The 24,893-nt window shown below is 39.9% G+C and overlaps 1 protein-coding gene across 1 annotated transcript; it reads left to right on the forward strand.

Moving 5' to 3' along the window:
* The first annotated feature begins 5,834 nt into the window (after nucleotides 1-5,834).
* On the forward strand, nucleotides 5,835-24,635 carry LOC131785765 (uncharacterized). The gene is given in 22 exon segments (XM_066173012.1): nucleotides 5,835-6,106; nucleotides 8,744-9,328; nucleotides 10,355-10,525; nucleotides 11,143-11,316; nucleotides 12,002-12,172; nucleotides 12,955-13,125; nucleotides 13,948-14,118; nucleotides 14,800-14,970; nucleotides 15,331-15,501; nucleotides 15,645-15,815; nucleotides 15,946-16,116; nucleotides 16,230-16,400; nucleotides 16,834-17,004; nucleotides 17,505-17,594; nucleotides 17,597-17,674; nucleotides 17,946-18,116; nucleotides 18,752-19,333; nucleotides 19,951-20,544; nucleotides 20,977-21,564; nucleotides 21,791-22,369; nucleotides 22,617-23,230; nucleotides 23,799-24,635. Coding segments are annotated over 22 exon segments (5,850 nt in total). The 5' UTR covers nucleotides 5,835-6,027; the 3' UTR covers nucleotides 23,805-24,635.
* The last annotated feature ends 258 nt before the right edge of the window (nucleotides 24,636-24,893 follow it).

Genomic DNA, 24,893 nt, shown 5'->3' on the forward strand with positions numbered 1-24,893 from the left:
TAAAGGTTACTTGAAATAAATGTGAAAGATTGATAGGATTTTCAGACCCCTGATAACAATTACTGATGTGCTGATTTGTTGTACTTAAAGGTTATGATTTTAGCGGAAATAGTGGAAGAATTTCTGGACCTGGAATTTTGTTGCAAATGTCTGTTTAAGTCAGTTTAAGTCAGTTATAAACTCTCCTGTTTCAAGATTACATGATTGCCACACCAGAACCTTTTGTATTCTATATTGTGCACCATGTTATGATTATGGTTTCAATAATAAAAGGTGCTGACTCAAGAACTTTGCAAAATATCTCTACATACAAAGAAATAGATTGTGGTTATGTACTCCAAATAGCAGGTCACATCAGTCTTCTGTAAGGAAGTAGCAGAAATTGCTATGGTGGTTTTGGTGGATGGAAAGAAACATCCACCAAAACCACTTTATTCTATGTGTTAAGAGTTATGATAATCACTATGAACGTTTGGTCGGTCAGCAATTGTGCACCATAAAACATAATTAGCCAGAGCACTAACTGCTAATTAGTAGTATAAATCTTTTGTCTCCCTGAACATCTAACAGTGGCTATAGATAAAATTAAAAAAATATATTGTTGATGGTTTTGGTCAAAGTTTTGGTGGATGTTCCCTGATGACATCCACCAAAACTACGTAACATCTGGGCACCTTTTAAATACGTGAAATATCTGCATAAAATTGCGTAAAATGTTTTAAAATATTACAATCGAACAATAAATTAATACTTACCATTTCTTGAGTAAAAAGTTTTGACGCAATTTCCCAAACAAATAATACACTTAGGTCATCGGGATAAGTCGGCATGTTGTCGTAGCTTCCTAATTTTAGTTTAGTATAACAAGTCATGAGTTGTCCATCATTCCATCTCAGTCCCTCTCGACCAAGGTGGTTTTGGTGGATGGAATCTAATGCTGACCGTGAAAAGAAGCTTGGATGATATCCAAGGTCATCCATTGCGTTACATTTCAAGGACGTCTGCGAAGGAGCTCAGCACGACCAGAAAGCAACTTGATGCCACTGTTGAAAACACGTGGCGAGGATGCCATATGTTTTGTAATGGATTCCGATTAAGAGAGAACCATGCTTCATTCGATAATGAAGTACCTTCCCGAATACGTATCAGAAATAAAGCCAAATGATTCTGGGTAATGTAGTGTCTCGCCTGTTTGTGTATTTCTTTCCTTTGGCAGTTAAGTATATCACCATTCTGTTTTTTTGGTTTTTTTTTTTTACCGAAAAAGCGCAACTGATTCAATAAACACCCACACCAATGTCAAAAAAAGAAACATCAGGAATCTTTCACCGATTCCTCTCAGACATTTGAACAAAAGGTCAGACGAGCTTCATTTGACACCAGAACCATCCGTCAGCTTTGCAAAAATAGACCAATTATTACTGTTTTGGGATCATCTAGGCTTCCTTAAGCATAAAAAAATGCTATACTGGTGAGGAGAAGAAGTAAATGGCTGATACTCTTTACCTTTAATGTTATGTCAAATATCGTCTTCCGATATTCACTGCTCGTTACCGAATGTTGTGAAAGATCCGTGATTTAATAAATCTTGAGTGGTTTTGATTGTTATATTAATGCCATTAAGATCTTATTGAAAGACATACAAAAGATTTTGATTTTTTTCGCTTCCGATTTGAGCCAAGGCCCGACCAATGCGGCAGGAAATTTTGAAAGGATTTAACCCCGATCTAGCTGACACTTCGATCACCAAATCGGATAAAAAACTGTGTGAAAGATCACCACGCCTAAAAATCTCTGCAATTTTTACATGCATCAGTCACAAACTGCAGAAAACAGTATTTTTGTCTCTGGGAAGGCACGATTCTCACGCCTCGCAATTTCCGCTGTTCCCCATCCGTGTTAGATCATAAAAGAGTCAGCGGTACCAGCCTTTCACGCCTCGCGAGATATTGACACATAAACCAGTTAATACTTCAGTAGAATAATCCATGGTTTATCTGACTCCTAAGTATAATACAACACAATACTGGATGTTATAAGTTATTGACCTCTATCACGTAATACCTGAGGGTTACCAAGTATGTGGATTTCTTTCCTCTGTGTTGTTTGTCCTTCGCCTTGTTAGAAAAAAGTAATGATGAACTAACTTGGCATTTCCCCAAACAAAAGAGCGTTATTCCTGCAGGATCTCCTGTTGGGATAATCCTGTCTCTTCCCTAATTATTTACATGTCAAATTGTGGGTGGGCAAACGTTTGATACGGATTCAAGATTCATCTATCAACAAAATTAACTTCGCTAAAATAACGATTACTGCTAATTTCAATCGTGGCGCGTGGGTTACAACCGCAATTTTATTGTCTCAAAACCAGACAAAAAACTTTCACTTCGCAGATTTCCTCTCCACTCAATTCTTGTCCTTTATCATTGTTGTTCTCTGTTAGAACAATTAAGTTTCTAAAAACTGAATCAAACCACTCTTAGTCTGAGTTGATCAATATTTCTTACAACTAATATTTCCTCCGTGTGGCTTAACAAAGAACCCCATCGTACAAGTGTGAATGATGCCTCGCTAGCACGCGCCTAGACACACAGAAAACTTCTGTTCTTCTCAATTTTCTAACCGTAAAACAAAGCCCCCCTTTTTTCTTCAGCTACCCCAACGTTTCTAAACAGATGTTCAACTGTCACCTTTCGCTAACTTAACCTACGGTCCAAAATTTTGGAAAACTTGCTTGGTAATTCTTTTAACTATATGATAAAGAATTGATTAAACGAAAAGTTCGGAATGTTTATTCCTAATGTGGTTTGTAGACGATTCAGAGCTCCGTGAAACTTCAGCTTCGCTGAAAAGTGGACTTTTACTCCGTTTTTCAGAGGAAATGGAAACAAAGCGTCCTGTAATTCAGATCATCGTGTCATTTTATTCGTGAACGAGTGAAACATGGTTTAGTTTTTGCATCCATCCACTGATTGGCATCCATTCCTATACAGCATAATTTTGAGATAAAAATAGGTCAAAAAGAAAATAAAAAGTATTTAACCATTTGGAAACGTTTCAGCAGCTTCAAAAGTTGTGTTGAAGAGGTGTGGCCACCCGGCTGTTACGCTAACCTCTGTCTGAACCGCGGTTTCGGGCGCAACAATTCATGCTGTCTAGCACCTTCTATTCTTTAAGAGAATTGCTGCCAGGAAATTGCGAAAATATGAATCAATGATAGGAAAAAATCTTTTTCTCTATTAAAATCCCTTTTTATTTTGGCATCAGATACGCGTTTCATAGCCATATATTACGAATATTTGGCTGTCTGAGAAATCATTGAGGGAAAAGGAGGTATTGAATCGAAAACACTTCAAGTCGGCACTGTATAAACAAATATTAAGAGTTTCTATCCAATTACCGCTTCCTATTTATTTCAAATAACCAGTTGTTGTGAGAACTATGGGAAGTAATCTTGAAGTATTTTTGTTCAGATGACACCAAGGCCAGCAAGAAGTTTGATCGATTTTTTTAAGTTGTTGAAAACTGTTGGCATAACGACAGCACTAATCGATTAAGAAACTCCAAAGGAAAAACAAGAAAATATGAAAGTTTTTAAAGTGTCTAAAAGCGAAACTGAGCCACACCTTGCCCAATGGTTTATTTCTAATAACGATATTTCCGGTGTTCCATACTGTGATGCTGAAATCAAATAGTAAACGTTATGTTATCTTTTTTAAGGTTATAACCCCAGTCAGTCAAAGAATAATGAGATATTCGCTTCGATTTCTTGAGCGTAGTTTCGCCCAAAATTTGTCAAATTTGACAGATAATAATTTCAGGTGAATTCGGCGGTCATTCCTGTACAAGTTGGGATTCCAGAAGTTGTTGCTTTAGTCCTAACCAAAATCTCACCCTGTACATGAACAAAGTACGTTATATTTGAAAACGATCGTGGAAGCTTCTAGATAATAGACCACATAGATGGCCGGCTTTAATTCCTTCGCTAAATCGGTAATATTCATACTTCGTAACATTTTTTCATATCCGCCCCTCTTCAGAGTCCTTTCGCCTTCCGCAGCTCCGCCAGAGCTCCCTTGGCTCCTCGGCTTTCGTGAGGAAGGCCTTGAACGCAGCGAAACTTGAAAAATTTGCCATCAGAGCTCTCGTCTTTGAAGTACGCAAACCGAAGTTATTTTAAGTTGTGGTCTGGCATCCAACGCCTACAAAATACAGGAATTTCTTTTTTTTATTCACTAATGACTCATTGGAATTCGGAATTCTTTTGTTTCTGCCATTGTGGTTTTTAAACGGTTCCCTAATAGTTCTTCTAGTATCGACCATTGTTTACCTCTGATTCTTTATGTTCGTGGCAAAGAGATCTAGTTTAGATTCATTCACCATTAAACTTCCTCCCCCTCATCAAAATTATCAGCGGTAATTTTCACTCAACCAGCAAGTCGCGTGGGCAACAACCGTTGCCTTCTTGGAATTAAAAAGAACACACACAGACACACTTCCTCCTCCTTACCTGAACATCTTATCCTGCTTTTGATTCTCTTTAAAAACCACAGCCTTGATTTTTTTCGTTTTAAAAAGCCAAATTCGCTCTAAATCAAAGCGATATTTCAACCTTTTTGAAACCTTTCACACGGCAACTGATAGACCTTCTATTAACCTTGTCTGACATTATCTTTTATAGATACTCGCTTATTATGTTATACAGTAAAGAAGACAAAGGAACTGCTCGTTAAGTTTTTTTCGTTAGGAACAATCGGTCTTACAACTGTTGAATAAAAAGCACGTTTTTGTAATTGTATGCATTAGCAATCTTACGGCGGCCTGTTAAAAACCTGACCGAAATATTCAGTCGTGATTTGTTTTGTAATTCGTCTCAACCTTAACAATCCTTGCCTATCTTCTTTAATTTCTGGTCTTTTCGCCCCACGCTGATGTTTTTCTTTCCATTCTGACAAATATTTTGAGATAACTCTCACCTCGAAGATTCAGGTCTGATAATTTGCGTGTTGCAGGTAAACAGCTAAATTTCTCATAACTCAAAAGTTCACTTCTGATGTTCCTTAGGGCAATTTCGTCACTTTGTGAAATGTCATTTGGCAGTGAAATCATCCTTATCAAAAATATCTATTAAAGTCGATGAATCTCGGAAAATTTTTGAAGATCTCTTAGTTGCAGATAACGTAAGCGTTGAACCCCATGGGAAATCACAGTGACAGTTCTTGTGATTAAATTAAATCAAAGCTGGCTTGCGCAAAACCAATCTATGGCACAGAGGTTCTGTAATTTCAGAACACCAAAGAAAGTTACACAAACGTGAAGTCGGTTTGCTTCCGCGGTCCACGGCTTACAAGAGAGTGGAAGAGACTATACAACGGCTATGTGGAAAAATGGTCAGCCTGGGTGGGTGTTTTTACGTTAGAAAGGTGTGGTAATTATTTAAACAAACAATTCTGCAATCATGAGAGAATTGGTGACCACAAAATGGGCCAAAATGGCTGAAACGACGGAAACGACGAGAATTTATACAACACAGCTTCTTTTCTAAAATTAAGGTGTTGCAAATTCAAAGGAAATTTCAAAAATCCTGATCTTGTCTTAAGAACAACCAAAATACCATAACAACTTGCGACGGTTCTGATAAATGAGATTAGAGGGCATCATTATTATGTAAATTGTGTTGCGAAAATTCAAATACTGCTCATTTATACGTGACTGGTCATAAAATATTTGACAACAGCCCGTTGCGCGAGGATGCGTGACACTAGCGCAGGAAACCAATCATAAACTGTGAGTGACACCCCACGCGGAAGCTGTTTATTTTCGTCAGAGTCCTGCCCAGATTTCTAAATGTAATGATTGTAAACAAGCGGCGCATAGTTTAATCCATCCTTGAACTCCTCAAGGTGACGACTGATGCGGAGGTATTTACACGAATTACGCCTCTCTCGTTATAAATTCAGCTGAGCGTTTCGACGTTACAGAGGTAGTGGATTCATTGAAGTCAAAGCGACTGGTGAATTAAGGAACATGGCGACTTTGTACGCGGAGTTTTTCGTGATTTTTGCCCTGATTCTTGTTACGGTGGATTCTCAGTCAGGTGAAAGAAGTAAGTAAACACATTGTTGTTTCGACAAAAAGCCGATTTCTTCTGAAATTGGAGCGTTTTTAATTTGCTATTTGGAAAATTTTACGAAAGTTAGCTCTCCGAGTAGGACTTAACTTAAGCGGAAAACTGAAGAAAGAACTGAAAAATTTCGCCGAAATTTGAAATCAGTGTAATTCAAGATTGCTCATTTTGTTCTAGGTAATTAGTCTTGCATCCCTTTTGAACGTTTTTTTTTTTTTTCGCTTGGAGAATTGTTTATATGGGGAAAAGTTTCGTTTTCAACACGTCTTTTTATATCCTGTGGGTAAATCTGCATGTTCTGAAGTCGTATTCTACCAAAAAACCTTTTAATGATTTGCCATACATCCTTAATATATTGACTGGATACCATTGTCGCCAGAATCAAGTATCAAACTTTTCAATTCTAATATTTATTTTATCCTTAAGAAATTGATTTACCTTCGTCGATTAAAAATTCCAGTTAAGACTATTTGAAGACGAGATTCAAGCAAAATTTCTACCAACAAAGGAACGATCAACAGGTCAAAGTCTCTAAAATATTTCAGACAAATGATTTAATCAATAATTAGAAGTCATTGAGCCCTAGCCAGACCCGAAAGCTTCTCAGCCATATTGCTTTTAGTATTTTGTTTTTTACGATAAGATCTTAGGAACACTGTGATATTCCGATATCTCGCCAATGTTTACCAAACTCGTAGTACCCCCATGTAGGTACCATGCTGCCTAATTGATTGCTCATGATTGCCGAGGAACACGTATCTTTGGCTGTAAAAATTCTTTTCGTTTTCCGAGGACAAATTAGCGAAAATGAACGGACACCTAAAACTATGTATATTTTAAGTTCCACGAATAACTAACAAAAAGAAAGAAAATTCTTGTTTTCATTCTCCATGACTTGGCTGAAATTCCTTAATGCAGGCTTTATTTCCTTGAAGATAAGCTTTTTAAGCTAATCGTCTTAAAAGGTCTTGCTAAATATAGCATATCCCATGAACATTTCCCTTTAATTTCGAAACTGGATTTTCTCAGGAAAAGTTCAAGTTTGATGCACCCTAAAAATGTTGATAGCTGCTGTGTGAAAGGAAGCGATTATTGAAGCTAACTATGCCAGTCACTTTTTTTATTTTTTCATCTTGTAAACATTGCGAATTAAGACAATTAGTACTGACTTGAGAGCGGTAGAGGCCACTCAACAGGAATCTGGCGGATCACTTTAAGCCTCATAAACCGGATCAGAGTTTGCGTTTTTTGGCAAAAAGAATCAAATACTACAAAGAAAGAGGGGCTGTCTTGCCGCGATTATATCGCTTTTCGTTTGTGTATTTATGTTGGAACCGGACATGCAAAGCGACAATTAAATCTTGTCACGTTCTTTCAGGGTCAAAAATTTCCTATGACTAAAATTAACATTCCGCCGGCCTTGCTTGGAGGACTGCATTACAATATCGAGTAAAGTATACTTCACACAAGCATCTTTTAAATGCTATTTAAACTAGTGCGGTTTTGCGGTTTGCCCTGACCTTCTAAGGCCGAGGCAATTTTAAACGGAAAATTTTGAGCATCAATACAAGTCTTCCTTTCAAATGCTCAAAACATTAGAAAGCTTCCAATATAACCCCATGAAATGTATTTGAAAAGCCCTTTGAAAGCCACTTCCTGGGTGAAGTCTTAACTTTCAATTAACACGTGATAACAACTATATCATAATATCAAAGTGTATTCGTTCTAAGACAGACACCTTTAAGTAATCTCTCCTGGAATACTGTCACAAGACCCTTTTTCCTATTCTTACAAACTCACTTTGGCAACATTTTGCACGGAATCCATAGATTACAGCAAATCTAAATTTTTTTTCCAGAATTGTGACTGCGAATAAAAACTACTTTGTCAACTATATTATGCCTGCATGCAGTGAAGCAACCTGTATTTTGAAATGCTACAACGTTTTTGTTAGCCAGCTGGTGTTTTCTGTCAAGAAAATCTTGTTTTGACATTGAAAGGAATGACAAACCACAGAAATTATAAATAACTTGTTGCATGCAGTATGACATGCTGCAAATCATTCAAAAGTTATGAACAGGAGCAAATTCACTATCACTTTTTCCATAAGATGATAAAAATTGTCTGAAAAACTAATTCGATACTTTCTTTTCGTGCCATGTTCTTTTTGGGTTGGAAAGTAAGAAAGATAAATTTGAGGAGACTTTCAACTGAAACATATCAAGTGGCAGCTGACACATAATCTCATAATCGCAAACGGGCACCTCCGCTCGACTGCCTGCACTGAAATCTCATTTGAACACTCGCATTTCAACGCTGCATTTCACATTCTTGTCAGTAAGACTATGATGCAGTGACCAGGAATTAAAACTTTCATAGCCCACCCTTTTGCAGGTGGTCCGTTAGTATTTGGGAAGCAAACTCTCCCTAAAAGTTATTTCGATCCACGCTACGATCACTGACTCACCCGTTTACTAACTCAGCACCTGGAAAAGACGATTGCGAGTGTATAACCGAACCCAACCACAAGGCGTTGCTTCTCTTGTTTGATTACAATTCCTTCTAAGAACGCATCAATGAAAATGAATTAATTTGATCTATATACTCCTCCATCAGAACAATGTACTCAGAAATCAGACATCGTATTTGTGGTGGACTCTTCGGGGAGCATCTCCAGACGAAACTTTAAAAGAGAGAAACTATTCGTTGAAGAAGTCGCCTCAACCTTCAAGATGGGCCCCGACCAATCACAAATCGCCGTTATCTCATACAGCGAGAGCGCTCAAGTCGACATCAAATTCGGGGAATATACCAACGTTAACGATTTCACCGCAGCATTGGGCGAAGTGCGACATCAACGAAAAAGAACACGCATCGACTTAGCACTTAAACTTGCTGCCGAAAAAGTCTTCACCGCCGAGGGTGGAGCGCGTCCTAACGTCACCAAGGTGATGGTCATTTTGACAGACGGACAACAAACTGAGACGAACGATAGTACGCCGCTGGACGAGGCTGTACGGCCGCTTTTGGACATGAACGTGACCATTTTTGCTGTCGGTGTTGGGAGCGCTATCGATATTACCGAGTTATTAGAGTTGGTGGGTTACAGGGATGAGAATTTGTTCAGGGCGGAAAATTTTGATCAATTGGCAAGAGACAGTGTAAAGGTTGCTACTCAAACATGTAAACAACTACAGCCAGGTAAAATTGCTTATATCTTTTTTATTGACATGAAGCCCATTGCTAAACTTTACAACATGAACGCCGGCGAGATGATAAATCCCAAGTTGCTTGCTTCTCGAGATTCTTTTATTTGACCCTTTACACTTTAACAATGGTATGCATATTCCCCTCACTTTTTTCTACTCGTTACCTGTGGTATTAACACGGAGAATCTGTTAAACGATCAAGAGCTACTTAAGTTAGTGATCGTATCCTTTATTCTCATGAGTGACCAAGAAAGAATTTCTCCTTACGATATAAATACAATATCAACAAGATAAGTGATGAGAATAGAGAACAATATCAATTTGGGAATAATTATTTGATCTAATACTAAATTCTCTGAACTAACATTAAAAGAATTGTATGGTTGACGGTAAAGAGAATTACAAATTTGATCTGGGAGTGAAAGGGTTGAAGGGTTAAAGGGAAGTGTGCTCCGAAAGCTAATAGACTGTTATCTCCCCCACTGGTCCATAGATTGTTTCATTGATTGAACATTGATTGACAGTTAAGCTTTGTACTTTACATCACATTTCAGTCAGGAAAATCAATTTCAAAAGGAAAGGTCTAGTGTAATTTGCTAACCCGAAACAAGCCTTTAAGCTAACCTGTAGCCAGCGGCCCGCCACAGAAATCGAATAATTGCAGTATCGTCTCAATAAACAACAATCAAATTATACGATTTGTGGTGGATCAGTTCATCAGCATTACTTTCTCCGCGGAACAATGATAACAATCTTAAAATATCATCGCATTTCCTTATTCTGCTTAGATCTCACGGCTACTGAAAAAAAATGCATCTTAAGGCATTTTAAATCAGCAATTCGACAGAGATCCCTAATTATGTAGCACTTACCCTTCCAAAGAGGGAGGAGATATTTCTGAGTTACTTCTGGTTATCATTAGGGATATAACTTAATATAATCAGAAGCGTTGCATCGAGAAATCGGGTTATTAATTTTTATGATATCGATAACGCTCTTCGAATCATTTGCGTTTCAGTTCATGGTAACTGGTCTGCCTGGGCAGAATGGAGTGACTGTTCTGCTTCTTGTGGAGGAGGGATCCAGGGACGTCGACGTTACTGTATAAATCCACCGCCCAAAAATGGCGGCCGAGATTGCTCTGGCAAAGGATACGATGTTCAGAGATGCAATACGCAAGGTTGTCCAGGTAAAGTGCCAAATAGTTGATGTTTATTAAACTTCTCTTCCGGAAACAACCAGAATAGTGGGAGACGTAGAGATCATGAAATATATCTGGACTGGACTAGACTGCACTGGACACCGGATCGAAAGTTCCGGTTTCGATCTTTGAGAAAGACTCTCGATTCTTACAAAACGAAACGTTTTTTTATTTTATTTCTATCGTCCGTTATTATTGATTTAAAATCACGATGTAGCGGTTTAATATGGGTGACAGTGGAACATTGTTCGTGTTATTAAGTGCAAAATTAAAATGAATATATGACAGAAAAGCAGGGGAAAATGATTTTCGATCAAATTCGCAAGAGTTTGATTTCTCGTGAGTAGACTCTAAGGTTGTAGTTTGTTGATAAAAAGAAAACAGAATGGGAATACAAAATTAACTAGGAATGGAGAAGAGGAAATGACCGCTAAATCAAAAGAAGCCCAAAAGTTATCTTTAGCTAAGACTTCGAAATACCAGAAGTGAAATCATGAAGCACCCCTGCACGAATATATCAGAGGATAGGATTAAAACGAACTTAGATCCTGCTCATTTGATTTGGTTCATGGTTCACTGATATCTCATCTGGAAATCTACCACAGTAAACGGATCTTGGACTGAGTGGAGTGACTGGGGTTCCTGTAGTCTTACCTGTGGTGATGGCGGAATCAAGAAACGTATTAGAACTTGCACCAACCCTCCCCCGGCCAACGGTGGATTGGAGTGTGAGGGAGCTGGGGAGGAGACAGAAGCATGCAAAGCTGGAGAGTGTCCAGGTATGTAGAATATCCGTTTACACATTTTTGCGAAACGTTTAAGCCTTTGACTACCGATATCAAAACTTCAATTCTCTGTACTGTTTGTCATGCATTTCATATTGTTTTAGCTCCAAGAATTTGCTGTTTAATTGAACAGTAAACCATGACTACAATTTTTCTTTCTTCCTATTACATGTTTTAAAAATGTTGTAATATTACTCTCAGTAAATCTTAAGTAATGAAAGTTAAACAGCGTTTATCCTCAGAAATTTTCAAAACAACTATCTATCAGAAAAATGGCAACAGATTGTCGCTATGTGAAGAGTGAAAGTTCCAGTGTTTCAAAAAACAATATGACGCTTTTCTACAGAGAATCCAAAAATCAAATCGAGGGTCATCATAACAGCCAATCAGGACAAAGGAAATAAACAGTAGCCAATGAGAACTCGGAGAAAAAATTAAGCAAACAGACCGAGGCGCTGGAATTCAAATTGAGTTAAGTTTTGAATATGAGTGATTGAGATGATGGCGCGACCTTCCTGGACAAATCACAAAGCGTGGCAAAGCAAGACCAAAAGAGTCTTGGATTATTTTCAACACTAAATAAAAAAATTTTTCTCTGTCAAGCGTTTCTCTATAGAACTTGCGATGACTCCGACAAAAACCGTTTAATAGAAGAAATGTCATCTAATTTTCTTTATAGTGGATGGAAAATGGGGCGAATGGAGTGACTGGGGTGTTTGCTCGAGATCATGTGGAACCGGAATTCAATCACGCTTTCGAGACTGCGATAATCCACCACCAGCACACGGAGGAAAGCAGTGTCCAGGGTTGAGCACGGAGACGCGCAACTGCAGCACAAATAACTGTCCAGGTACAAAATTGACTAAGGTCAAAGGAGTTACGTTATAAAGACAGTTTATACATTTCGATTAAGTATCGCAAAACCTAAGTACTCACAACAGCCAATCATGGCAGAGGATGGAATCACAAGGAGACAATCAAAACCTAGTAACAAATAAACTGCCTGAAGCGCAAGAAAAGGCGAATGACTACCAGTTCTTTCAGTTTTGAATCTGATTGATTAAGGACGTGGTAGTAGGTTTCTGGATGAATTTACATATCGAAAAATGCAAAACCGAGGCAATACCAAGTTTATTCCGACAACCAGCGGAAAATTTCTCTAACGGAAGGAAACATTGAAATATTTAAGAGACCTTGTTGTTACAGAGAGACTTCAAGAAAGTAGGAACAGATCAAAGATACGAGAATGGCTAAGAATGTCCAAGATTAACACATATTTCAAATGAAGAACTTAAAAATTATCTTATAACAACGATACAAATCCTTTTAAGTCTAAAACAGCCCGAACGGTATTTAAGCAACCTCACTTGGAAGTGGAGTTTAAATTGTATTTGGCAGCAGCGCATCTTGGAGAAGTTTTTCATCCATTTACCGCAAATTGGAAACCACCTCATAAAACACTTAAGAGTCCCGCATAAAGAAAATTTCATTTCTCTTTGTTTCATCGGCCGTTAACTATGGTTTCATAATGTTGATTAGAGTCATGATATAAAACATACACCTGTTTGAAATCGTCAAACCAAAAAGGAAATATGACTAGGTTCAAAATTTGATGATCTTTTTAATCTCTAGTGGACGGTGGGTGGACTGTCTGGAATCAATGGGGCAGGTGTTCGAAATCTTGTGGCGGTGGGTCACAAACCAGCTCTCGCACGTGCACAAATCCTCCCCCGGCACATGGCGGTAAAGAATGCAGCGGAGAAAGTGAACGGTCGCGTGAATGTAACACACAGCCCTGTCCAAGTAAGATAATAACATTAATTATCACATAAACTGCGGTGTTATACAAGGATTTCTGGCCCTGAGAAAAGCCGTAACAACACACGTAAAAAAAAATATCGTATTTTTTCACGTGTGTTGATATAGCCCATCAGCTGCTTATACGTCACTCGCCTTTGGCGCTACTCGGTCTGGTTGATGAATGAACGGCAAAGCCTTCACGATTCTCAATGCAAGTTGTTGGTCGGAGTTTTCTCCAATTATGGCGGCTAAAACACCAAAAAATCCGTATCGCTGGCAGACAATGAGGTTCAAACTTTACTAGAAAGGGAAGAAAATCAATGTACTAAAAGAAAAACCGAAAGTTGCGTATTCAGTGGCTTCGGTGTTAGCATTTCTCTCGTCTGATAACGAAAATCGACAACTGGAAGATTTGCTACTACTTGAAAGACTTCTTCTGTCGGTAAGGACAAATTTAATAAATAAGAATTTTGTAAATTGAAAATTACGACCATTGTTGTTTTTGTACTCATGATTCAACGCATTTTTCCATCTAAAGAGTCAGCGCTAACGCACTATACGATTATTATTCGAGGATTGCCGATTCATTTATTTTCATTCATTAATGAAGTCGGCTTTTCTTCCCAATAAAGGGCTATTGTGTTTATATGATAAACAAAATAATACATGGTTGCTTGTAGATATGAAATTTCTCTTCTCGTGTTCAACTCGAAGAGAAATTCCATATCTACGCGTGCCCATGTATTATTCTCTATTTATTGTTTGACTGGCTCCAGGAAGAAAATTTGTGATTCCTTTACTTTAATGAATCTTTGTAATTTCTAGTCGACGGTAGATGGAGCGAGTGGAATCAATGGGGCACTTGTTCTAAATCTTGTGGAGGTGGAACACAGAACAGCTCTCGCACGTGCATAAATCCTCCTCCAGCACATGGTGGAAAAAATTGCAGCGGAGAAAGTGAACGAACTCGTGAATGCAATACGCAGCCCTGTCCAAGTAAGAGCAGCGATTCCTCTTAAATACATTATTCCTTCACATCAATCTTTAATCGATTACTGGAGGCTCAAGACTAAACCTCAAGAAAAGTCTTTTTGTCGCGTCCACTATATCAAATCTTTCAAGATAAATGTAGGGCAACATCGGTAATCCTGATTAGAACGAATCATGCTCTAAACGATTCAACCTTCTGTAAATAATCTTAAGAGACTTCCTTGGGTAAATGCAAACGTACATCAGTGAATTTCATCGGTCCCTCGGCTATCCAATATGAGTGAAGCTCGAGTTATCAGTGGAAGGGAACCTGACCATTAATTAGGCTCGTCCGCATGTTCTATTAAAAACGTTAAGCTGTTAAATAGTTTTACGGTTGAGCTGAACTGGCAAAAAAAATACTTTAAAGTAAATAAGTAATTTTAAAAAAGCACAACCCAGCCTTGTGAATGAGTTGAGAAGGTGGAACAATTTGTTTTTCGCTAAAGGAATTCTTAGATATGGAAATTTAGCACCAAAACTTCTCTTAATGAATGTTAGTTTTTTAGGTGCCTCATCAATTTCCCTAAAATCACTTTTGACATGGTAATTGATTTTAATCAAGAGAGAAGGAGCTTTCTGTTACTATCCTAGTTGTTACTGATCCTATGCACATAGAGTCTTAACATGATAGTGTTTCCTTAACAGTTGATGGTAGTTGGAGTGATTGGAGAGAGTGGGGTCCTTGTACAAAATCCTGTGGTGGCGGAGAACAGAGGAGAACACGAAGTTGCACCAATCCATCACCTGCTTTTGGTGGTAGAAACTGTATTGGAGAACGACAACAGACACAAACCTGCAATCAGAATGTGTGTCCAGGTGAGCTATTTCTTCTTCAGCTAAATCTAATTCTGCTGCTCGGTTACCTTGGCTATGACTTCTGCAAGTAGTTCAACACTGCACTACACTACCATTTCCTTTTTTTTGAAGACACCTGTTGTAAGTCAACGGTTAACTTTGTCAGCTATTTTTCCTCACAAAGATAAGGATCAATGTCAGTATCTAAGGCACTGCATACCTACCCCTCCCCTAACACAACCTTAACCTTAACTTGTTATAACTCGACTGCTTTTGGCTCAGGGAGGGGAAGGTATGCAGTTGCTGAGTTACTGACTTTCAAGAGGTAAATAAGCAAAGAAATTGAGATCAAGTTTTAATTTTTATCTACTACCATTCTAGTGGACGGTCAGTGGAGGCGCTGGACGGACTGGACTATCTGTTCCAGGACATGTGGAATTGGACTCAAGAAACGCTCTCGAACTTGCACAGAACCAGCACCTGCTCACGGAGGCAAGGGTTGTGAGGGATCAGCAGATGAAACACGGGAATGTAGCGAGAGAATTTGTCCAGGTTAGCGTGTGATCCGTTCTTCAGCGAAATAATAAAACCTTTCCTTCCAGGATTTGGAAACCAACGTCGGTTTCTGTCGAGAGTTTTAATTTTCATGAAGGGCTTTCCGGATTAATGGTGGTTTTATCAAATTTCTTGCACAGTTGACGGTGGATGGAGTGAATGGAAGGGCTGGACGCTATGTTCAGCTTCATGTGGTAACGGAACTCAAGAACGTGAACGCTCGTGCACAGAACCGCGCCCAGAATTTGGTGGGAAAGATTGTGATGGTATCAGTCGGGAAACCAAGACATGTCAAACAATACCATGCCCAGGTTAGTTTGTTATTTTAATGGATTCATCGAGTAAAATCCACTTGTACGAATGGAGTCACAAACTCCTTTCTACTAATAAAAACTTCTATCAAGTTGGGAACATCAGACATAATGTTTCTTTTTATAAAAGTGCATGGTCAGTGGAGTGAGTGGAAGGAATGGACATCCTGTTCAAAGACTTGTGGCACTGGAACACAAGAAAGGGAACGTTCGTGTACCAATCCGCCCCCAGCGTTTGGTGGGGAGGATTGCGTCGGCTTGGGAAGGCAAATCAAATCATGCCAGGAAAAAATTTGTGCAGGTAAAAGAAATCAAATTGCTCTATACATATTGATTCAAAAGCAATCTAGGTGAACAATTTCAACAAATTCATGCCTCTCACCTTGAAGTTATTTTCCCTTTTTTGTTCCCCAGTTCACGGAGGCTGGAGTCCCTGGAAGGACTGGGGCCCTTGTACCAAAACATGTGGATCTGGACAACAAACAAGAGAGCGAAAATGTGATAGCCCCAGGCCAGAACATGGAGGAAGACCGTGTGAGGGGTCTGGAGAACAAGTGCGAGTGTGCAACACCAGGCAATGTCCAAGTAAGATTCTCACCGTTGCTTAACAATTTTCCTGTAATTTCAAAAATACCTGTGGGAAACTGGTAGCCCAGCGGTTAGTGCGCAAACTCCGGGCTGAGAGGTGTGGTTTTAAGCCCTAACGTAGTCACCGTGTTGTGTGTTTAGACCCAGGGGTATGGCTGAGGTGCGGCCAAATGTCAAGGAAGCCTGGCGAAACGTAGGGTGGGGGAGGGGGGAGGGGTTAAGGGGAAGAATGGGGCTGCCTGCAATGCAGTCGCTTCAAGGTACAAAAATCAGAATAAGCTCCAACGACTTGGCTCGATTGTAAACTTTATTTTACTTTATTTAGAGTTATATTGCTTCTTATCTACCAACAATGTTTCTAACAATAAAAGAAAACTATACGTTAACCGAATGATGCCAAGTAAGTTTCACCTTTGGTTTTTGTACACAGTTGATGGACAGTGGAGTGAATGGAAACCTTGGACAGAATGCACAAGAACTTGCGGCGGAGGAGTTCAGACGCGTGCCCGCACGTGCACTCAACCCAGTCCCGCGTATGGGGGAAAAGATTGCGAAGGTCGTATAGACGAGACTAGACCTTGTGGCAGTGACGCATGTCCAGGTAAACTGATGTGGAAAAAAGCCTGACATGAGATAATTGATATTTGATACGAGAGTTTATTTGCAATATGTCAAGAGGAAGGTTCTAAGAAGTATTCAAGAGCGGTGGGGATAACTGTAGAGCAAGAAATGAATGGGAAAGGAAATGTCACCTAGAGGGTCTACCTTACATATTTTTGCGAAACGACATCCTTAGATGTCAAGTAGTGTTTGAATAGGCTTCATCTCACAGAAATTATAATTCCGATGTCATCCGTAGTTGGAACAAATGTGGAACGAACAAATTGAAGATAATGTATCCATGGCGATTTCTAAAGAAGTACTTACAAAAGTGTTAAAAATTTGAGCCGTAAAAGCAACCGTTATGATTCGGAACTTGGATTTTAATAGTAGGTCCTTACGTGGGTAAAAACAACTGATGAGGAGAAAGGTGGTAAGTTAGAAGACTATCGCGTGATGTTGTGGCTCCGAATTCTTAATCTATTTATGAAATGATTTCAGTCGATGGAAGCTGGACCGAGTGGACAGAATGGCGGGAATGTTCCAGGTCCTGCGGCGGTGGATTCCATTCTCGATCAAGAACCTGTACCAATCCCCACCCAAACATGGTGGGAAAAACTGTTCGGGAAGACCTGATGAGACTCGGCCTTGTAACACGCAGACTTGCCCAGGTGAAAAATCTTACCAAAATCAAGAAAAAATATCGAAAAATTGTAGGAGTGAGAAGTGTTTTTTTAGTTAAAATAGTAACCGACTTTGGTTTCTCTCACACATTTGGCGTGTTTTTTTTTTCCTTTAAAGACAATAAAGCCGTAATTTTGTAAATGAGCGCTCAGTTCTGTAGCGTCGGATCATCAACAAAAAATTGGTAAAGGGCATCGCTGCATCGACATTTCAGTAACCAAATTTGCCTTCTTGCTTAAATATGTTTCATTTTCACAGTGGATGGCCAGTGGAGTGACTGGACTGACTGGACGGCCTGCACAAAGTTGTGTAGTACAGGTGAGCGAGAGAGGACCAGAACCTGTACCAAACCGGCCCCAACCAATGGCGGAAAACAATGCTTTGGTCGAGATCGGCAGACACAGGAGTGTAATGTTCAACCATGCACAGGTACGTTATAGCTAAAAAAAATTTCTAGAGAAGTGTTTCTACGAGACTCTGATTTATTTAGACTAAGTGAAGTCCCATTTTTCGACGAGGTCTGTTTCACGAGTCCAAAAAATATCGGCGGAAAAAGAATTTGATTTTTGCGCGCCGCTCGGATCTCTGAGGTGAAATGCAAGAAAAGTTTTTCGTGTGCCTCACATCCATAGTTCCGTGCGCCGAGCGAATATCCCTTTGTTATTCGCTGAATTTTTTTGACTCGTAAGATGGACTACGCCAAAAAGGATATAACCTATGATTTGTGCCAAACATGAAGCTAAGGGATAGAACGCCCGCCATATTGGGTTCGAGCAGTTTCGGTATCAATGAATAACGAGGTACAATGAGAGTCGGATTTTCTCCGCGTTCTTTTATAAATGTCCTGAACCTTTATAGTGGAATTGAAGCTAAACATTTAAGTAGGCTTGGAAAAAAAAGTTAAAATCGAGCGAAAGCGAGAATATTGTATACTTGATTTATATCGAAAAAAGGAACACAAGGCCTTGACATTTTTTCCTGCGCAGACCTACTTTTTTAAAGCTTCAGAATCGAACGGAAGCGATGTAAGATCGCTAACCATACCCTTCTCCTTTGATAACTAGGTTGCTCTGAAATCGCTGATATTGCCTTTCTGGTGGATGCGTCGGAAAGCATGACAGAAAAAGACTTTGAAAAAGAGAAAGACGTTATCAAGAAAGTTGCAGCTACCTTCGACGTCGGCGAAACTAAGTCCCACCTCGGTCTCATCTCATTCAGCAGTAACGCAAACATCGACGTGAAATTTGGAGACCTTTTGGACCTGCGCAGTTTCCAAGACGAAGTCGACAAAATTCCATTTTCAGCCGGTGGCACACGATTTGACAAAGCGTTCGGCGTAGCGGCCAACGGGCTGTTCTCTCCTAGCGGCGGAGTTCGCTCTAATCTCCCCAAAGTCCTGATCATCCTTACAGATGGCAAGCAGAGCGCTGATTTTGATGCTGTGCCAGTGGAGAAAGCGGTGCTTCCCCTGCGCCATCTTGGCGTCCGGGTTTTCGTCTTAGCAATCGGGAGCCAAATCGACATGGTAGAGCTTCAACAAATGGTAACAAATCCAAAAGATATTCTCGTAGTGAATAAATTTGACGAGCTGTTAGATGACGTGAAAAAGATTGGAAACAAAACTTGTGAAACCATCAAAAGACCCGGTAGGTTGTTGAAGAATGAAGCTTTTAGAGAATGTACATTAGCTTAGACCAGATCCTTATGTTAACGAGGCATACACAAATTAGGCAACCGCATACTAACAGTGTAGCCAAAGCATATGTATATAGCTTTGTAATCCAATGGATGTTTAAAGCATATACTCCAAACCAGGCAGAATGGAAGAGCAGTAAAGCTTTGTTGTCGTGCCCAGGCCCAAATGTATCTGTAGTCAATCCACTCGATCATGAGGGATCTGAGGAGGAGACTAGATAGAGAGATTGGCTTAAAACTTTGAATATAAATACTCTAAACACAAAGCAAAGGAAATATCCAAGAAAGGTAACTAAAACTTCTCGTTTACCCGTACCTTGCCTACGTCCTTGGGCGTTGACTTGGGACAGTTCTTGTAAAGTTCCTATTACTTATGCTTGTGCCTGCTCGAGCAGAGTAACACTCAGTTCCTTTTGAAGCATTGGCACAATAACTCTGGCCCTAGCTGCGTGAACGATATAAAACATTAACGAAATTCGGTGAATAACTGTTTGCAGAATCAACTGCTCACATAATTAAAACTAAAATTCTAGGTATTGATTTTTTTCTTATATCACTCTGAACTCAGAACTTCTCTGCACCGAAAAGGCTGATGTTGCTTTTCTCATGGACGGGTCTGAGAGCATGACAGAGCAAGATTTTGAGAAGCAGAAGGACTTTGTAACAAGAGTTGCTGAATCATTTCACATGACTCCAACAATGACTCAATTTGCCCTCATCACCTACAGTAGCAGCGCAAACCTGCACATTCGGTTCAAAGATCACATGAATCAGAGCGCTTTTAGCACGATAGTAAGACAACTTCCCTTCGCGGCTGGTGGAACACGATTTGACAAAGCTATCAAGCTCGCAGCGGAGAACGTTTTCACAGAAGAAAGTGGAGCACGGCCTGGTGTGCCAAAGGTTATGATCATTCTCACAGACGGGCAACAGAGTCAAGAATACGACGCCCTACCTCTACAACAAGCTGTCCTTCCATTGCACCGCCTCTCGGTCCAGGTTCACGCTGTCGCGATCGGCAATCAAGTCAAAATGGCGGAGCTACGCAAGTTAGTACAGAAAGAAGAGGATATTTTCAGCATAAAGGACTTTGATAATTTGGTTGACAAGTCTCGCCAATTGGCCAGGAAAACGTGCGATATCATAACGCGTCCTCCTCAAGGTAACTACGGCTGTTATGGCCTTAAAAAAATGCAAAAACTTCATACCTTTTCCTTCTAAGTAACTTTCCGTCAAGATATCGCCAATTCTCTGGCCACTGCTTGGTTAAAATTTCTCTGATAAAAAGTATTTAAAGCTGTGCAAAAAATTTTGAACTCGGTAGTCGATTAACCTAGCTTCACATCCTAACTTAAGCATGCATATTCTCCATACATTTTCTAAGGTGTTGACAAGGAGAATTTGTCTAGCAATCAAGAGCTTCTTCAGTTGATGATCATTTCCTTTATTCTCGTGACCTAAATGTGCAATTCAGGAGTGATATTGTACGGAGAAATTAGATGCAAGTCAATCTTAGAGGTCAAAGAGTTGAAAAGGACTTTTTAAGTTTAATTTCTCAACTCATCATCTTCCATTTTTCCTCGTGTCTTTTCAGTTGTGAAATGTTCTGATGACACAGACGTTGCCTTCGTAGTCGACACATCTGGAAGCATCAGTGACGAGAACTTTGTTAAACAAAAAGACTTCATCAAAGTTCTTGCCTCTGCATTCGATCCCTCCATAGAAGACCATCAGCTTGGTCTAATATCATATAGCAGTGACGCCCAAGTAGAAGTCAGCTTTCGAGACAAAGCCGATGCAGCACAATTCGAAAGCGCCGTCGACCGTGTTCCACATACGAAGGGGCGGACGCGCCTTGATAAAGCGTTGGCGTTAGCGGCTACTCAAGTGTTTTCCACCAGCGGCGGCACACGCTCGGGAAAACGTAAAATCATGGTGATCCTTACAGATGGACGACAGAGTCAAGATCCAGATACGATACCCCTTCAGGAAGCTGTCAGTCCTTTACGAAAGCTTGGTGTACGCGTTTATACAGTGGCAATTGGAGACGAAGTCGATCTTAACGAACTTTATCAAGTTACTGAAGGGAAAGAAGATGTGTTCCCCGTCAGTGATTTTGCTAACTTGGCTAACATGGCAACCGACATTGCTTTGAAAACGTGCAAAGTAAAACCTTTCCAAGGTAAGTATTTTTATTTATTATATCGCTGGCAGCGCCCGTGGGCAAGATGAAGCGAATCCTGTGTTCTAATTGGCTATCTGCGCGGGCAAGAAAGGCCCATATTGCCCTCTCGGGGTTGTCCGCTTTGATCTCTAGGAAATGAAAAAAAGTTGCGTGTTGTAAACTGACAAAGTTTGTTTACGAAGTCCAAAATAATTGACTGATTATTTTTATTTATTGTATGAAGCTGAATGTAAAGAACGCATCAACTTGGCTTTCGTTATGGATATGTCAAGTAGCATCACAGCCAAAAACTACCCAAAACAAAAAGACTTTATCAAAAGAGTGGCAGACACATTTTCGATCTCAGAGACGCAGACGGACGTTGGTGTTATCACTTACAACCGGGAAGCCAAGTTATGGATCAGTTTCGGACAGTACAACAACAACAACGAATTTAAAGATGCTGTTGACAAGATTCCATACTGGGGAGGTCAAACGCGAATCGACAACGGTCTTGAAATGGCAGCTGTTTCGCTTTTTGGTGAGTTGAAAGGCGGACGCGAAAAGCTCCCAAATGTGCTGATTCTACTAACGGACGGCCAGCAATCTTCAGATCTGAAAGCTACGCCTTTAGAGGAAGCCGTGGTGCTGTTGTTTCAGCTCGGTGTTAAGGTGTTTGCTGTTGGGGTTGGTGACCAGTTCTCGCGCGATGAGCTAAGGTTGATTGTTGAAAAGGATCGCGACATCTTCACTGTGAATGATTTTGATGACCTGCTCACGAAATCTCACGAGATTGCTCGCACAGCCTGCGACGCAGCTGAAAGTAAGTGTTTTAGAGGTGTTGCTTAATCATATTTGCTGACTTAATGATTTGAAAGTAAGTGCTCGAAACAGTTGTCATCATCATATGCCAAGGCTGCCAGGGCATTTGGGATTGTACTGACTTGGAAGGTTTTAGAATCTTGGTGTACTATGATGTCAATTATACTCGTCTTTTGCCAGGGCGACCCAGCATTCTTTAAAAAGTATTTGTTTCATTTCTCCCGTTCTAATCCGTCATAATTTTTCAGATTCACAGGGATCAGCCGGTAATTACCAGCCAAAGTCTTGTTTCAAAAACATAGACGTCGGATTTACTGTCGACTCTTCAGATAGCGTCAGCGAACAGGGATACCAAAAACAGAAACAGCTTGTTCAGCGGCTCTCCTCCTTTTACGATATCTCAAAACAGGACACCAGGATCGGAGTTGTAATATACGGTGATAAAGCTTTCACTACCATCGGGATGAACAGTTACCGCGACTCCTCCATTCTCCAGCGTGCTGTAGGATTTCTACCCCGTCTCGGTGGAGGCAACAGAAAGGAGAAAGCCTTGGTTGCAGCTAGGAAGATGTTCAAGGCAAAACGACCACCAAGCCAGTCGGGAGCTTCACAGCCAACCAAAGTTCTAGTCTTCATTACAGAAGGCCCGCAGTCTGCCACAGAATCTGACACATTCTCATTATACCACGCGGTTCACCCGCTCGAGAGAAACGGAGTCCGTGTTATTGCGGTGGGGATTGGGTCCAAAGTGGTATATCAGGAGCTCAGAAGCCTTGTGCTAGATTCCAATGACATTTACCTGACAACGTCATTGGATGACGTAGACAAAGTATCACGTGATCTGATCAAGCTGATTTGTAAGGTAAGTTGAGATTTCATTGTAACGCTAAAAATAATCTACCAGCTGGCTTTGTCGATTGCAACATCTTTCTTCAATCCTTGAACCCCTTTCCGAGCTTAAGATTCACCATCTAACTTGTGGCTTTCCACATTACTGATCCTGCCAGTTTGCTGGATGTGATATCGACCTATTAATGGAAGATGATTTGGTTCCATCAACTTAGTTGATAATGTAAATTGGCCACTGTCAAGAGTTTTTAAAGCGGACGTTTCGAGCGTTAGTCCTTCGTCAGAGCGTTAGCAGTGCCTTAAGGTGATTCTATGGGGCGCCGAATCAATCAATATTCCCTCTGTATTTCTATGACCCAGTTTACTATTTATATGGACAATTCGACTCTTAATATGGTCAACTCGACTTTTTATGTGATCAACTTTTTACTATTTATATGGTTGATTCGACTTTTTAGCTAACGATTAAAGCCCTGACCTCCTCCCCCATCCACTCCCCCCCCCCCTTTCAGTCCTATAGGGAAATCTGCAGCGTTTTAGATAAAAATTGCTAACACCTTTTCTCAATTTTCTCTTTGCAGTATTGAGATGACGAATAACATCAAGAGGCGAGTGGATTCCAGTCACATCCTATATTGGTGGCAGCTAAGAACATTTCACAAAATGACAAAATAAATCTGGTTTGGAAAATATATTTGTGGATACAAAACCTCGTACCATTATCAACAAAAACCAAGTGACGTCTAACCGTATCGTACTCTCCAATTTGGGAAAGTTTCTGATTGGTTACGTAACGGAAGCTTTTTGTTGGTTTCCCTATCTTGTCATCCAGTCAAAGAGGAAGATACTACATAAATATGACTGGCGTCATCCTTCTTCTGACGCGCGTGGCTTGATTTTGAGTGGTAGGAAGTGAAGGAAATCCATTTCGAGATGTTACTGGTCAATCAGAAACTTAATCAACTGAAGCGGTACAGTCCTTTTCTCCGCAAGATTTTATAAACGAGACAATAAGCTGAAATTTGTTGAAACAGGCAGATTTTCAGGAGAACTGGTAATATTACATGCTACAATTAATTGATATGATTTTAAATATACAATATGTGTATTTTTTTGTAAGTTGACTACGATCAGAACGCTTTGGTTGATTGTGACAAAGCGGATCAGGAAGATAGTCATTGAATATTTTGACTAAATGTAACGCGCGTAAATTACATCTCTTGACGTGCACTGCCAAGAAATTATTTTACAAGCAGCTTTCCTTTCAGAAATAAATGAATTAAGACACAAGGAAATAGTTGAAATTATTTATTGTCATTTGATAAAAATAAGAGTTTGGTATTTTAAAACTGCTGTTGAAAGGATTTGTAAATAATCCAATTAAGACATTGTTAGGGAATAAAAAGAATTGACCTTAATCCATGGTATGTTTGTTTATAAAACGGTTGAAATTGTAACGCGTGGAGGCGTTTGCGATCAAACTAAGTAAAGGCTGGAGGCGGAGAACCTGAACGCTGTTCTATTTAACAAATAAAGAAGCCTTGATTGTGCTCTGTTCTGATGTAAAGTACACCCGAAGCAGCTAGCGCACGAAAGAAGTGTAAAAAGAAACAGGAGACGTAGTTCTTGAGTGCTCCAGCCGCTTCCAAGACTACATTTCTTTTCCCAAGATTTAA

Source organism: Pocillopora verrucosa, chromosome 10, assembly GCF_036669915.1.
Source record: "Pocillopora verrucosa isolate sample1 chromosome 10, ASM3666991v2, whole genome shotgun sequence".
In the NCBI taxonomy this organism is placed as follows: Eukaryota; Metazoa; Cnidaria; class Anthozoa; order Scleractinia; family Pocilloporidae; genus Pocillopora; species Pocillopora verrucosa.